The sequence below is a fragment of the Sinohyriopsis cumingii genome, chromosome 4 (genome assembly GCF_028554795.1).
Source record: "Sinohyriopsis cumingii isolate HCF-2022 chromosome 4, ASM2855479v2, whole genome shotgun sequence".
NCBI lineage: Eukaryota > Metazoa > Mollusca > Bivalvia > Unionida > Unionidae > Sinohyriopsis > Sinohyriopsis cumingii.
This window is the reverse complement of record NC_142964.1, coordinates 98,633,773-98,649,832: the sequence shown is the minus strand read 5'-3', so window position 1 is coordinate 98,649,832 and position 16,060 is coordinate 98,633,773. Positions and strand designations below refer to the sequence as shown.

The window sequence follows — 16,060 nt, the reverse complement described above, 5'->3', positions numbered from 1 at the left end:
TCTAGAAAAATGAACTTTTGACCCTCATCTGGATTTTCTTTTTATGTTTTAGTTTACTGGATAATAAGTTACGTCATTTGTGTGATAACATTTGAGCAGTTTCAAATTATATTATTCTTAAACAGTATATTGATTTGGATTTTTAACGTAGCTTTAACAATTTTTTTTGTCTTATAACAATGATGTCTGCAGTATAGCAGTTTATATGATGCCTAGCACTGGGGCATCATGCCAGAGACATGTAGCACCCAGTCACACTATCCGGACACCAGGCCGAGCAGTCCTAAAACTGACTTCTTAATGCTGAGTGCCTAGCAAGGCAGCTATTAGTACAATTTTTACAAGTCTTTGCATGAAATTATTTAATTAAAATTATTTTTCTCAGGAAATACAAAGTGCTCAAAAATAACATTCTCGGACATTGAAACTTGGATTTATATTGAAATTCAAATAAGGATATATTCTTGGATTTTATTATTGTGATCCAACAAAATATTGCTGGCTCATCATCATGATAAGTTCCATCTCAGGCATATACATAGTTCCAGCATTGGATTTTTGGAGTACCACTAAAGTTTATTTAGAACTTTCTTCATTAGGACTTGTGTTAGTAATTATAGGATTAATTGGGATTTACCAATAATTTGCAATACCATAAATTATTTGTTGAATTTTAACAACTTTGTTGGCTTTTCTGTTACTGTACTTTGTTTAATACTAAAACAAAACCAACAAAAGTTTAATAAAATCAGCAAATACTTTAATTCATTAAGTTGCAAAGTGAGACTTTAAGAGGTACTTAAAGTATTTTGAGTTAAATCTCAGATATTCAAAACAGTTTGATCACAAGTCTTAAAGAATAGAATGTTCTAAAAGAATTCCAATAAACTTTAGTGTACTGATGTACCAGTAACCCAAATGTATCACAGTGATATAATCCAGGATTTCTTTGAACGTGTCCTCAACTATCCCAAAGTGTTTTGGTCCAAACAGTGAGCACTTTGTAATTCCAGTGAATAATTTGTAAAAATGATTCTGCTCAAACTGTATCTGGACACAGCTAAAAGTGATTGCAGACTAATATTAAAATAGGAATTTAGACTTTGTTGACAAGCATATCTTTATATTTGTCCCCACTTAACCTATACTGCAATAGCATTTGCTGGGGAACCCCTCCCCATCATATTAATAGAAAAAAACACCAAACTGTTAACAAGTTTGCTTCCAGAACCTTCTGAGGTCATAATCAAGGCTAGATTATAAACTCAAATTCAAGTAAACATCTATTCATAATGTACAAACAAGACACAAACTTTATCCTCATTCATGGACAAAGGTCAAGCACACAATACAAATCAAAAATACATAACCAAGTGCAGAGATAAGTCTAACAACTCCAAGCAACTCTTTTTCCCTGTGCATGATGTCGCCTCTTAAACTCTATCTTTGCCTAAGTGGGTTACACACTCAGCTTGCTCAGAAATCTCAAAAGATCAGAGTTGCATCGTGAAGATTTCAGCTTTTGAAATTAAAGCTGTCTCTGTGAGCCTCATGTTCAAATGCAGCATTTCAGTCTGAGAAATCATAGAACCTGTTGGCTGGCATGCAGAGTCAACCTTCTCAAGCTTTATATCGGGTATTAAGCTCCACAGAGACAAAACTTGAATCAGGTGGGTTGTGTGGCTGCTACTCAGATGACCTAAATACCCAATTTAAACTAATACAGCATCTTAGCTTTGCTGAATTTGTTAATGAATTTTGACTGAGATTTCACTTAAATTGTAACTTGATAGAGTGGAAATGGGTCACACAGCCATAGGATGCTTTGCTTTAAGAGCAGGTTGTCATTCACATAGGGAAACCAATCTGTCTTTCCTTGAAGAATACCTGAGGTATAGTTAGGATGCTCAGAATTTCCTCCATCTGTTACCTATTTGCCTAAGGTTGATGTGAGTGAGGACTGTATTCAATGGAGAATTTTTTTTCTCCAAGAATACTTAGCCAATAACATTACATAAAAACTCTCCCAGTCACCCACTGGATGAGCCTCCTCATTGTTAGGTTGCTCAGCTTAAAAACTAGCAACGTATAGCGGTTGCAAGGGGGGGGTAATGGGCAGGAGGTAGTATGCTTATATTCTTGATATTAATGTGATCATGTTAGTATTTACTGGACTTGTGTACTTTGACTGAACTTTTTAAATAGTCAAGATGATAGATGAGTTGGATTATGAGCAAAATATTTGCATATATATGAGGTATTCTTGTACTAGATTGTTACCAGTATAGAAGATAAATTTCAGATTAAATTTTGCTGCAAGAAGGTCGTTAAGCTTATATCATCCTTGCCATTTAATGACTGATCCATGGATATTATTATTGTGCAGATAGATGATTGGCTGGGCTTGTTACCTAGCTAGATCTGTTGTTATTATTATGTTTCTTGATCTGTTGTGATAAAACGTGGGAAATGGGTTTTTATCATCAATATTTTAGCTGCTTATATCTTTATCTTTGGAAAAAAGATTGTTTCCAGATTATACAATTGGTAAAATGACGCTGAAGTTTTGGAGACAGTTTACGTATGTTGTGTTCTTACAATACGACATGAGCCTGCTTAGTGAAGTGGTCAGCTGTTACAATATGTAAGCCAGGTGAGTCATATCAAGCCCATTTATTATGTTTGTACGAAGACAGTATTTTTTATATCTTGAATTGCAAAATTGGCTGTCTACAGGTAGTCAAGATTATGCTCATTTGGTTATGATTGGAAAGTAGCCCCAATTTGACCTCTGTTGTATAATATATATTTGAACTCTGTTATTATTTATAAATAAAGTAATTCATTATTGTTCTGTTTTTTATTTTCAGTTTGTAAAACAGAGAAAAGCCCATGGGTTTGTTTGAACTGTGGAGTCATTAACTGTGGCAGGTTAGCATCACATCATTGCTATGGTAATGGCTGAATGCATAAAGAAATAAACCTGTTACTTGATAATAGACAATATGGTAATAGAATGCAGGAAAAAAATTTTTATGGTATATTTAAATATATTGTTGTTTACCTTGTGCTTGTGAATTTAAAGCATCAGGGTAAAGGTACATATTGTTAGGCACAGAGGTAAAAAAAATCTTAAAGATCACTTGGAGATAAGTTGCATTTGAAACATGGCTTTACGTGAGATTTCATGCATAATCAAAGTCTAGAGTATGCATTGAAATAACTTACCTTATTTTGGTCATTGTCACAAGCCACAGATAAATATCTAATACATTCTCTTTTCACGCACGGCTCCCAGCGATAAGGTTTCCTAATTTCACATGAATATGTATAAACAAAAATGTCTTCAATAACCTAATAAAATATGCTTATGTGTGTGTGTATGTATAATATATATATATATATATATATATATATATATATATATATATATATATATATATATATATATATATATATGCATGCTTCTATGTGACAAATACCCCAAATTTTCACTTTCACATCACATTAGTTATGGATCAGTGATATATTATCCTATCTTCAATAAAATGATACTTGGTAGATGTCTGTCAGGTTTCCTTTCAAAATATTGCTTGGCAGATCATTTCAGTCATTTACTTATAACAGGATGGTCAAATTAGATATTTAACTAAGGATTTCTTTTATTATCTGGATAGTAATTAACATCAATCTATTACAACTAACTACTGAATAAAAGCTGCATCAACAGCAGCATGTGTATGGTCAAGATGTACTTTTAAAAATGTGTCCATTTATCATGTACTTGTACTCCATCAATTAACTACTTCAAACGTTACCTTAGGAATTCATAAATATTCTCATCTGAAACATTTTCTTTTTTTAAGATGTTTGCAAGGATTTGTAATTAGCATAAAACAACAAAAGATATATCATTGTTTCATATTCCATTAAATTTGTTTTAAATCTTTAGTATGGTAAAAAATTTAACTTGTGTATCAAGGACGTACAAACAAAATTTTATTTCTCTATTTAAAATTCATGAAATATTTGGGAGCCAGTGATTGACAGGTTTGGTGCTCGAAGTTGCTGCACCACATCTGTTCATATTTTGTATTCAGCTTCTTCATTGCCCTTTAATTTGCCGACTTTCTTGAAAAAATTGGCTAACAGTCGGGTGGTAAATATTTAAATTTTTAAACATCATTTTTCCAACCAGAAAGGTAATTTTTACAGGTTAGAAGTCAGAATACACAAGTTTGTACCAAACATTCATGGTTTTATGTACTTGCAATGATAAATAAAGCTAATTTAATTTTATTATGTTGATTAGTACTATCCCATTTAGATCTGTCTGGACTGTAATTTGTACAGAGGAGATTAGTAATTAACAAATACATTTTATATCAAAACAGTAGCACATGAAAATATATAATAAGTAATATTTATGAGCATGTCAAAAATGCTCGTCACAGCCTCTTTTCGACAAACACTGTCATTGACCCCTGTGCATTGCAATCAACGAAGATCTAAAGATTTTGCTCAAGTCACTGTAATGCTTGCACAATTCAGTGCACATAGCATGCACATCTACCATTCAATTAGATGGAATGTTGATCTTGTGAATCTTGATTTTAGTCCATTAGGTTGGAAGTCTAAGTTAGCTACAAACTTGCTATGATAAATGAAGTCTTGATAAATAGTATGACCATCAAAATTCTTTTTTCTTGCAGATATGTGAATGCACATGCAAAACAACACCAGGAGCAGTTAGATCAACATGCTGTTTGTATGGACTGTGAGACATTTGTTGCCTTCTGGTAAGTATTAGACTTTTCTATGTATTTTCTATGTATCTTGTACAAAATGGCATGGAGATTACTCTCTCCAACTGTAGAATAGGGGTCTAAGGTCACCCTGGAGTTGGCATGGAGGGGTACCCTGGAGTTGAGCTAATGGGCCTCTTGCACTTTAAGAGGGTCTGGCCTAATTTTGTTGTTATTGCTGTCTTACTACATAACAGCAGTTGTGAACATTAATATGAAGCTCTTTTAAACTGCATACTGCACATCATGTAAGTGATGTTATCGATCTTAAATATTAATTTTTGTTTTACCGAAGGCTGTTCATTTCCTGTTTGATGAGTAATCTACATATTAGTTGTTATCTAAAATCCTCAAGGTGAAAATTACCAATCACTATGGACTTTAACAGTGGCAACTGGGTACTTATCAAGAAAAGAGGATATCAGGTTAGGTCATTACAAGTGAAGGGATGGCTCCAATGGCCTAAGTGGTTAGACTGTCTGCCTCATATGCGTGAGGTTGTGGGTTCGAACCCTGGCCAAGTCATACCAAAAACTGTAAAAAAATATGGTACTAGCAGCTGCCTCACTTGTACACAGCATTAAGGGGTTAGTGTTAGCATTAGTCAGTCTGGTGTCAGAATAATGTGACTGGGTGGGACATGATGTTTCATGTCTGTGGCATGATGCCCCAGTGCTAGACATCACTATAAAATACCACACTGCAGACATCGTACTGATATGGCTGAAAAATTGTGAAAGCTACGTTATTTCATTTTGGTCACTTTGAGCCTTTTTCTTCAGAGCAGTTTGATTGTTCTGGATATTCTGATTATTTATGACTGTGGTTATCCGGTATATAAGCAGTGTGATTATTCACTTTTGTTGTGCATTATTAATTACTTAATTGACTGAACTATGATTCCCATCACTGGTATCGGCTGTTGAGAGAATGTCTCCATTGTCATTGATTTTAATTCATTGGTGTTTTTCCCCCAATGCGTTGAAAATCGATATATTCTAATAATGCATTCTCATGAAAAAGTAAGACATTATTTAAATTTTGTGTCATTCACTTACATAAGCAGGAAGTAATCTTGCTCATTGAGAACCATACAATCTTGACAAGTTATTAGACTTTCCTAATAGTTGAAACATGGAGTATGTGATACATGCAGCAAACAGTATATATGTAGATAGCTGTTTTGTGATATGTTGCTGAACTTTCCAATTGTACTATGAGAAAAAGGGGGCTAAACTGCAGCGTAGAGAAAACAGAGACATCCTCTCCTTCTTTCACTGCACTCTGTTGCCCTGACTGTTGTTGTAGGGTTTAACGCCATTTTTCAGCACACGATAGGCTATACATGGCAGCAAGTATTAATGGTTGTGGAAGAACCCGGGAAAACCCCGGAAAGAACCACCGACCTGCGAGAAGCTACTGGCAAGCTTTCTCACATACCCACATTAGCCGAATCCGAGACTCGAACCCACGCATGCAGAGGTGAGATGGCAGTGATCTGTAACGGAGAGCGCTTTAGACCACTCGGCCACTCACGGCCCCTGCCCTGACAGTGCACCCTGTTATCAACATTAAACTTCATGCATTCTATCTTTGAAGAATGGATGGAATTTATGCATTCAAAATTTCTCCTATTGTGAAAAATTAGCAAGAAATTCAATAGTATTTTGCATTAAATTTCCAAATGCTGTACAGTTTTGCCGTTTTAAGTAATATTGTTCCCAAAACTGGGATAGACAGAAACTTCATAGGAGAACTGCACCCAGCCTTACTTGATGGTCAATGAATAAATGCTACTTATATTTGCAAAGCAGTTTTTAGACCAGACAAGCTTATGGGATGGCTTGTTGTCTGACATACATCTGTCTGTCCATTACTATAAGTTATAACTATTTGGAGAATTGCTGTGAAACTTTTCACAGACATACACAGTCATCTAGTTGGTCTTAAAATAAACCTCTAAAATGGCTGTAACCATGGCCATCTTGAAACTCTTGTTATTGCTGCTCCTCCTGAACAAAGAGGATCCTATGAATATGGGTTTGATCAGACCTCCAGTGTGGTCTCAATGTCAGCCATCTTTAAAAAATTCTTACCACTACTCTTCCTGATTGGAAAGTGATATCAAAATGTGGTTTTCATCAGAAGACTTGTGGTGTCACGTTAGTCTTAAAGAAAGCTTTTTCCAATCTGACTTTCACTGTTGCCATCTTGAAATCTTATTGCTGCTCCTATCAATTTTGGGTTTTTAGCAGATGACTTCTTTTGATGTCTAGTTGGTCCTGAATGAACAAGGTGCTGATCCAACATCAAATATGACCATCATGGCAGCTATCTTGAAATGTTACGGCTACTTCTGTATGGAAAGGCTTATTGACATGGTGTTTTCACCAAACACTTCTTATGTTGTTTACATTGTCCTGAATGAAAATGATGCTGATCTGATGGCTTGTATGGCCATCATGGTGAGGATCTGATGGCTTGTATGGTCATCATGGTGAGGATCTAATTTCTTGTATGGCCAATATGGTGAGGATCTGATGGCTTGTATGGCCAATATGGTGAAGATCTGATGGCTTGTATGGCCATCGTGGTGAGGATCTGATGGCTTTTATGGCCATCATGGTGAGGATCTCAAAATTATTTTTATCACTAGGAGCCCTCCGGAATTGATGTTCAAATTGACAAAAGGGTTTTCACCAAATCACTTACCATATCTAGTTGCTCCTAAATGCAAATGGTGTCAGTCTTATACAAAGTATGGTTGCCATGATGTCCAACTGGAAAATCTTGTTATTCCTTCTGTGTGGATTATCACAGTGGGATTGGGTTTAAAAAATTTGTTCAAATAATGTCTAGTTTGACCTAAATGAAAATGGTGCTGATCTTATGGCCAATGTGGCTGTCATTACAGGTAATGCTACAGAATTTGATGTCATTAAATCAGTATATCTGTATAATAAAAGAAAGGTATTTCCTGAATTAGTTAACAAAACTTAAATCTGGTGCTTCATATTGAAGTCAAGAGCAGAAAGATAGCATTGATATATTATGTGTTTAGGCTGTCATAAACAGTAACACAGAAAGAGTGAAGAGACAACAAGCTTTGTATAAAACTTAACAAGTAATTTATTTCCCTAGAAAAATAAGGTAAATATGAGGAAAAGAACTTACGGTTTTATGAATCAAATCCAAAAAAAATCCAAGAATAAAAAATATGAGAAGTCCTAGTAATATACTGTTCAAATGAATTTGAGTTGAGTCCCAACAAAAATCCAAAACGGAAGGCAATGACATATACTGTAGTCAGTGTAGTACTGAAATGTCAACAGTTCTTTGTTGAACCACAGAAAATAATTATCCAGTGTTTGAATTCTGTAAATTTCAATAACTATCTTTGTACATGAATTAATTCTGAGCACAAGTATTTCCAGGAAAAATAATCTCTTAGAATCCAAATAATTTGAAGAAAAATTAAAATTTAACTCCAACTGGTCACAACCAAAAAAAACACATTGACGTCTAAGTGTTTAAAAGCCCAGCTGAAATTATTTCTCAAAACATCACTATTAAATCTGGCTACTGCACAAAACCAACACCCGGATAAGGGTCAGCCCTCTGGTAAAACCAGAATTTTGGAATAATTACTACATGTTTCAAGAGAAACATAGAAGCCTTTTTAGTCACATACTCCCAGTACAGCCTCGATTTCACTCTATGAAATCCACACTGAAAGAATTTTAATTTTTTTTAAAAAAAGTTGTTTACTTACAATCATGAAATAAGGCCAAGAACTAGGTCAGCTTTAGATACAAGGTTCTAACATTAGGTTTTCGAAAAACTGAACTGAATTTCTGGAAAATATCAAATCCAGTAAATAAAATTACATTACAATAGCATGTAATGTAATAAAAATGTTAACAAACAAACAGTTAGATTAAATTAAATCAATTACAACTGTATACATAACAATATATTTAAATGACTGCTAGTAGATAAATGTAATGACTAAAATTTTGAGGATGTCATAATTTCTTGGTGTCATATTGCCAGCTGTTTAGTAGTAGAGGTCATTTACCAAGAAAGCATGACCATTTGAAATCATGCAGAGAAATAAATAGCAAAGTGTCAAACTATTCTATAAATTATTCAGACAAAACATTCATGTCCTGAGTGTGACATTCTAAAAATCAGATCAATTTATGCCAGTCTCATTTGTTTCCAACTGTGTTTTACCATGCAAAGGAAGTACATGTATTGTCCTTAATTCTTATAAAAGATGGCACCTATGGAATTTTCAACACTCATTTTAGAATTTTTAAATCAGCTTAATAAATACTGTCCACATATGGGACATTGTCTGCATCAATCAGTGTATTTTTTTTTTTTTTACATTTGTATGCTAGCTATTTACACTAGCCTGACATCATACAGGGCATGTGACAGATGTACACTTTCACAACACAGATGCATCTGTGTAAACGACCATGTGTTTGTGGAATGTTTGCTCCATATAGATGGTAAATAGTTCAAATATGTGTAAATTGTTGTGTGAGTTTAATTTACCTGATATTTTGCCTTAAATTAATGCAGAAATGGTTCGAGTGTTGCAGCACCTTCACAAGAATTCTCCTGCCTCTGTTCATGGTGCATAACCAGTTTTATTTGTGTCCATTGTTACATGAATCATTGGTCAATAGATTTCAAGTTAAAAGAACACTTTTGATGTTGAATTGGGATTGATTTGATAACAGTAATTCCTTATGGAACAAAACAAGATGTGAGTTGTCAAGCACAATCGGTAAGAGTAAAAACGTTGTGGCATATTGGATCACCAGGATTGTAACGTGTACCCATTCGATGGAGTGATAACATGTAAGTAGTTTGATGTAACATTTTTTTTTTTTTTTTTGCAACAGAAGATGAAAAACAGAACAAGCATACTTTAATTGTACCTTTATAATGAGATCAAGTGTGAGTCCAAAATTGTCAAATCGGAAAGAAAAGTCATTTCATCCATGTAACAAGCAGACCTGTCTACATGTGTTCAACCCCCATTTTCACAGCTATATGCTCTAATAACAATTTACACATTTAGAATAATAATGGAATATTCTGGATTTGCCCAGCTGGATCCACAAAGTGTAAAATGCAAAGCCCAATTTTGACTGTTTTCCGTTAACCTTAACTTCCCGTCCTTGTGGCCTCAATTTATCTGAGTTGGAACTAAGGCCTTTGCTTCATCCAAGAATATTGCTATTTTTGACAATCCTTGCTGTTATGGAGAAAGTCCGCTGAAGAACGAGTGAAGTTGGCTATTCAAACATTCAAAAAGGAATACAGTAATGAGTGGCCATGTTTAAAGGAATTGAGACTCTGATCATACATTCATTGCATGATATGCAATACTGATCCATTTTTCGTGCAACCACAGTTGTTGCTACAGTTGTCAATACCACATAGAGTTAACTCATGCCCAGTTGGACAGGCTGAAGGGATTTATTACCAATTGCTTCACAACTGAAAAAACCTGCTTTTTAAATAGTGTATATAATTTATCCATCCTGAACATGGGGGGGGGGTAAACTTATATTAAAACATTGCTAATGTGGACTTGATTGAGTAATGCATTATGATCATTTTGTATTGTTTTGTATTTATTTTCCAACTATTTAGAAAAAACTTTTTGACTAAATTTTCTACTTGTTGTTCTCACATGCCTGTCTCCCCTTACCCCCAGGAAGTAAAGTTTCTCTACAGGAGTTTGATCAGACATTTTTGGGTTTGATGCCTGTCTCTCTTCCCCCTTGAAATCAACTTTCTCTACAGGAGTTTGATCAGACATATTTGGGTTTGATGCCTGTCTCCCCTTTTCCCTTGAAGTAAAGTTTCTCTACAGGAGTTTGATCGGACATATTTGGGTTTGATGCCTGTCTCCCCTTCCTCCTGGAAGTAAAGTTTCTCTGCAGGAGTTTGATCAGACATATTTGGGTTTGATGCCTGTCTCCCCTTCCCCCTGGAGTCAAGTTTCTCTACAGGAGATTGATCAGACATATTTGGGTTTGATGCCCGTCTCTCTTCCCCCTTGAAGTCAACTTTCTCTACATGAGTTTGATCAGACATATTTGGGTTTGATGCCTGTCTCCCCTTCCTGGAAGTCAAGTTTCTCTACAGGAGTTTGATCAGACATTTTTGGGTTTGATGCCTGTCTCTCTTCCCCCCTTGAAGTCAAGTTTCTCTACAGGAGTTTGATCAGACATATTTGGGTTTGATGCCTGTCTCCCCTTTTCCCTTGAAGTAAAGTTTCTCTACAGGAGTTTGATCGGACATATTTGGGTTTGATGCCTGTCTCCCCTTCCTCCTGGAAGTAAAGTTTCTCTGCAGGAGTTTGATCAGATATTTTTGGGTTTGATGCCTGTCTCTCCTTCACCCTGGAGTCAAGTTTCTCTACAGGAGATTGATCAGACATATTTGGGTTTGATGCCTGTCTCCCCTTCCCCCTGGAAGTCGAGTTTCTTTACAGGAGTTTGATCAGACATATTTGGGTTTGATGATAATTCATTTTTAGATTCTTATAATGTATTTCATAATTTTTTATGAAAATGCAGAAAGATTCTTGTTGTATCTCCAACCAGTTAATGATTACACATTTATATAATAATGTCCAACCAATTAATGATTACATATTTCATATATTTATCTCCAACCAATTAATAATTACATATTTCATATATTTATGTGATTTAGTGTTCACTTTAGTAAGTAAGATAGGTTCTTTGGAGTCTCTGTTATCACACAATCCCAACTTCAGATGTGTATTTTCAGTAATGTTGGGAATATCTTAGGACAGATATCACTGGTCAACAGTGAAATCATTACTGACTTGAAAAGGCCCTAATCTGTAGTATTTTGGTGTGCCGAACACGAATATAACCGTGAAAAATTTGTATTGGCTCTCGTTTTGAAGATATTCATATACCTCATTTTCTATGTTTCACTGTGTAAATTTCTCCAGTAGGACTGCAGCAACATCCGGAATAATGATGTAACATTGCATAATACCATCATGCTCACATCATCCACAGTTGATTGCATCATTTTATGATGCAATGCAATACTAATGCCATGCGGCTGCTGAAGTAAGTTGACGTCAGCAGTGTACTATACATGTGTAGGCCTATTATACTAATGCCAGGCGGCTGCTGAAGCTGACGTAAGCAGTGTACTATATAAAGCCCAATCAGATAGGTTCAGCATTTAAAATATTTTAGACGTTGTGCGAGACAGTTCAAGCTACTGTTACATAAAACTTATTATTTTATCCATTTACGTACAATAAAGAACAGTAATGCCTCGAAAGTGTGTTAATACCGCGGACAATTTTTGCTATATTTGTGGGGAAGTGACATTTGCCAACCAGAAGAAAAGTATCAATTCTCAAGTGAAGAAGGCATATCATCTTTACTTCGGATGCAAGGTTGGTGACCAAGACAAGCCTTGGGCTCCGCATATATGCTGTGCTACATGTACAACACAGCTTTCACAGTGGTTGAATTGCAAAAGGTCATCAATGCCGTTTGCAGTCCCAATGGTGTGGAGAGAGCCAAGCAACCACCTAAATGACTGTTACTTCTGCTTGGTTCCTCCTCTTTCCGGCGGAATAACGAAGCGAAAGAAGTCGAGAATAGTCTACCCAAACATTCCGTCTGCATTGAGACCAGTTCCACATGGTGAGGGACTTCCTATTCCAGAACCTCCAGCAGAATATTCTCTTGATTCATCTGACGAAGACAAAGGTGAGTTGACCTGTTCTTCTCCTGGTCCATCAGCATGCAGTGATCCAGATTTTCACTGTGGTGCATCATCAACCCCACACAGAATAACACAGGAAGAACTAAATGACCTGATTCGTGATTTGGACTTATCAAAGAACAAGGCAGAATTGCTAGGATCAAGACTCCAACAATGGAATCTTCTAGAAGAAGATGTCACAATTACTGCATATCGAAAGCGCCACCAGCAATTGGAGCCTTTCTTCAGAAAGGAAAGTAATCTGATATTCTGTTCCGATATTGAGGGCCTCATGAATGCTTTAAAAATCACTCATGACCCACAGGAATGGAGACTATTTGTGGACTCTTCGAAACTGAGTCTCAAGGATGTGCTTTTGCACAATGGAAACATTCTTCCATCTATTCCAGTAGCGTATGCTGTCCACATGAAAGAGACATACGATAACTTAAGGCAGCTACTGAATTCCATTGAGTATAACAAGTACAGCTGGCACCTCTGTGGTGATTTGAAGGTAGTTGCCCTTTTAATGGGACTGCAGCAAGGATATACAAAATACATGTGTTTCTTATGCGAGTGGGATAGCCGAGCAAGGGAAATGCACTACATGAGGAAGGAATGGACTCACAGGCAGAATGTAGCCATTGGAGAGAAGAATATCCAACACCCAGCTCTGGTTGAGGCTCAGAAAATCTTGCTACCACCCCTTCACATCAAACTAGGTTTGATGAAGAACTTCGTGAAAGCCATTGACCGGACTTTGCCAGCATTCCGATACCTGCATGAAAAATTCCCTCAACTCAGCGAAGCAAAGATTAAAGAGGGAGTTTTTGTGGGTCCTCAGATTCGAGAGCTTTTCAAAGATGACCGGTTCAACAACTTGCTGGAAGGTGACGCGAAACAAGCATGGAATGCTTTTCGCCTAGTTTCTACAAACTTCCTCGGAAATGTTAGGGCAGAAAACTATAAGGAACTAGTAGAAGACATGTTGATGAAGTATAAGAAACTTGGCTGCAATATGTCTCTAAAGATTCACTTCCTTCATTCCCATTTGGATTTCTTTCCTAGCAACTGTGGTATTGTTAGTGATGAACACGGCGAACGTTTTCATCAAGATATCGCAACAAGGGAACAAAGATACCAGGGAAAATGGTCCACTACAATGCTGGCTGACTACTGCTGGACACTCCTCAGAGATGCTCCCGAACAGCTGTACAAGAGACAGGCGAAGAAATCTAAGATGTAGTCAATGACTTGATTTTTTATAGGTAGGCTATTACAGTTGACCTTTTACTATTGGAATGCATTTCGTTATGTAAACATTAATTTCTTGCAGATTACAAAAAAACTAGAGCCAATTTTGCAATTTGACTGTCATATTCGTGTTCAGCACATAAAAATTGATAAGAATTGACTAATTTTATTTCAGTAACATGACTTTTGTAAAAATTTGTTGTCCAGTGATATCCCATTGGTGTCATACATTACATCTTTTTTGGAACCCTCCAATTTTTTTGTTATACGGTACCAATGGAGGAACTATCTCCATTCACACGGAAATAAATTTCCTGCAATTAAGTAACATGGTGATATGAAATTATTGGAAAACCTTGTCCAAGATGTGACATGCATTTTATGACATCAAAGTCTGTACTTTATCAGAAATGGTTTCAGCACTCAGTAGTTGTCATGCAGAAATGTTCTGGTTTTGAATTCATGGAAATAGTTTTCAGACATTAGAGTCTCAGACTTTCTGAGTGACTCTTGCTTTTGTTTATATCATGCTATTTAGTCAACATGAAATTGTCCTAGACATTTTTCATTTTGAACTTTGCTTAATCAAGGTTGTCATATAAATGGGTTTAATTTTTGTTTTCTGTTATTCTCATCCATGGTGTGAAATTAAAGCAATGCTGTGGTAACATTTATTTTTTGTGGGTATCAATTTTCATGATTTGTTTTTAAAAGAAAGAAAATTTTGTGGGTACTTAAAATTGTTGATTTGCCTGTCAAAATTTGCATATTTATAGTTATTATATTTTGTGACATAACCAGTACAAATACCAACATAAAAAATATATAAAAAAGTATGCTAAAAACAAATGGTGATCACCTGAATGGTTAAAGCAATATTACTTCCAGTAATTGCACAATTCATATATCTATAAAGAATTGTGCCTTAAACCAGTTTTCATCAGTGCTCAACATCAAACAATACTGATTCAGCCAACAAACCAGGGCATGTGGCTGTTGAAAGATCTATCTGACAGTGTGCTTAAACCACTGTTCATAAAGTTGTACCATTTCTATGTTCTGATAATTAAGTGATGTGGATAATGACATCATTCCATATGCATCCAAAAAACACATGACCTCCTGTGCTTTGCACATTGCAGTCAACAGGCTGTGGCATCCTTTGTGTAGTGGATGAAAGTGTTTCAAAATTAAATGCCTGAGAGACTTGTCCTAATTATCCGTGCCTTTGAGAAAACTGCACTTTTGTACAATTTTGGAGTTTTCTTGATTATTTATGAGATAAATGTTTGTGTGTACCAGAGGTCTTGATTTGCTTGATATTAATTGAGCGAATTTGTCTCAAAGTTAGTGAATTATGGACGTAAGTATTGGATCACTCTAGTGGCCTAGTGGTTAGAGCATCCACTTTTGATGTGGGAGGTTGAGGGTTCTAAACCTGGACGAGTCATATCAGAGACTTATAAAAATGGTACTAACAGCTGCCACACTTAGCACTCAGCATTAAGAGGTTAGTGTTAGGACTGAATGGCCTGGTGTCTGGATATGTGACTGGGTGGGACATGATGCTACATGTCTGCGGCATGATGCCTCTGTGCTAGTCATCACTATAAACTGCCAAACTGCAGACATCATAGCGATATAACTAAAAAATTGATAAAGCTATGTTAAAAATCCAAATCAAGCGCACACATTAGAAATTTGCTGTAATTAGTGAATATACATGGTGTTCAATTACCTCTTGTGTATCATGGCGTATCTTAGTATTTTGCAATCTTGTTACTCAAAATTATATGGATAAAATGAGAATTTAAATTTCAACAGGAAAGATTTGTTTCCTTTTAAATAGAAATATATATGTATGTATTTATCTCTGTTTTATGCAGAGTATTCATTCAGATGGATCACGACTGGTTAAATCTTAAATCATGGAGTACAGAGAATAAAGTAAGTGCAATTTTGTCATACAAGTAACGATGGCAGTTTTACTTGAATGATTGATCATGCATCATTTCATTATTCTTTCTTTCATTTTTGATAATATGAGTACTTTCTGTTTTCTCTCTATCCTGACTGATCTCACAAAACATGAGTGGTGAAGACAGGATACTGTATGCGTTCCTGTACATGTGCATTGAAACAGTGTAAATTGCTATATAATTATTTTTCTTCTTCTAAATGGGTCAAAATAAAACAAACACATGTAAAAG

General features: G+C 35.6%; 1 protein-coding gene across 3 annotated transcripts in view; it reads left to right on the top strand.

Moving 5' to 3' along the window:
* LOC149801746 (ubiquitin carboxyl-terminal hydrolase 3-like) overlaps nt 1–16,060 on the top strand; it is a 77,183-nt gene that overhangs the window by 15,031 nt on the left and 46,092 nt on the right. For all 3 annotated transcript variants that reach the window (XM_089956072.1, XM_089956071.1, XM_089956070.1), the window contains 2 exons: nt 2,871–2,931; nt 4,713–4,799. In XM_089956072.1, coding sequence (XP_089812198.1) covers nt 2,871–2,931; nt 4,713–4,799 — 148 coding nt within the window. The remainder of the gene's footprint in view (nt 1–2,870; nt 2,932–4,712; nt 4,800–16,060) is intronic.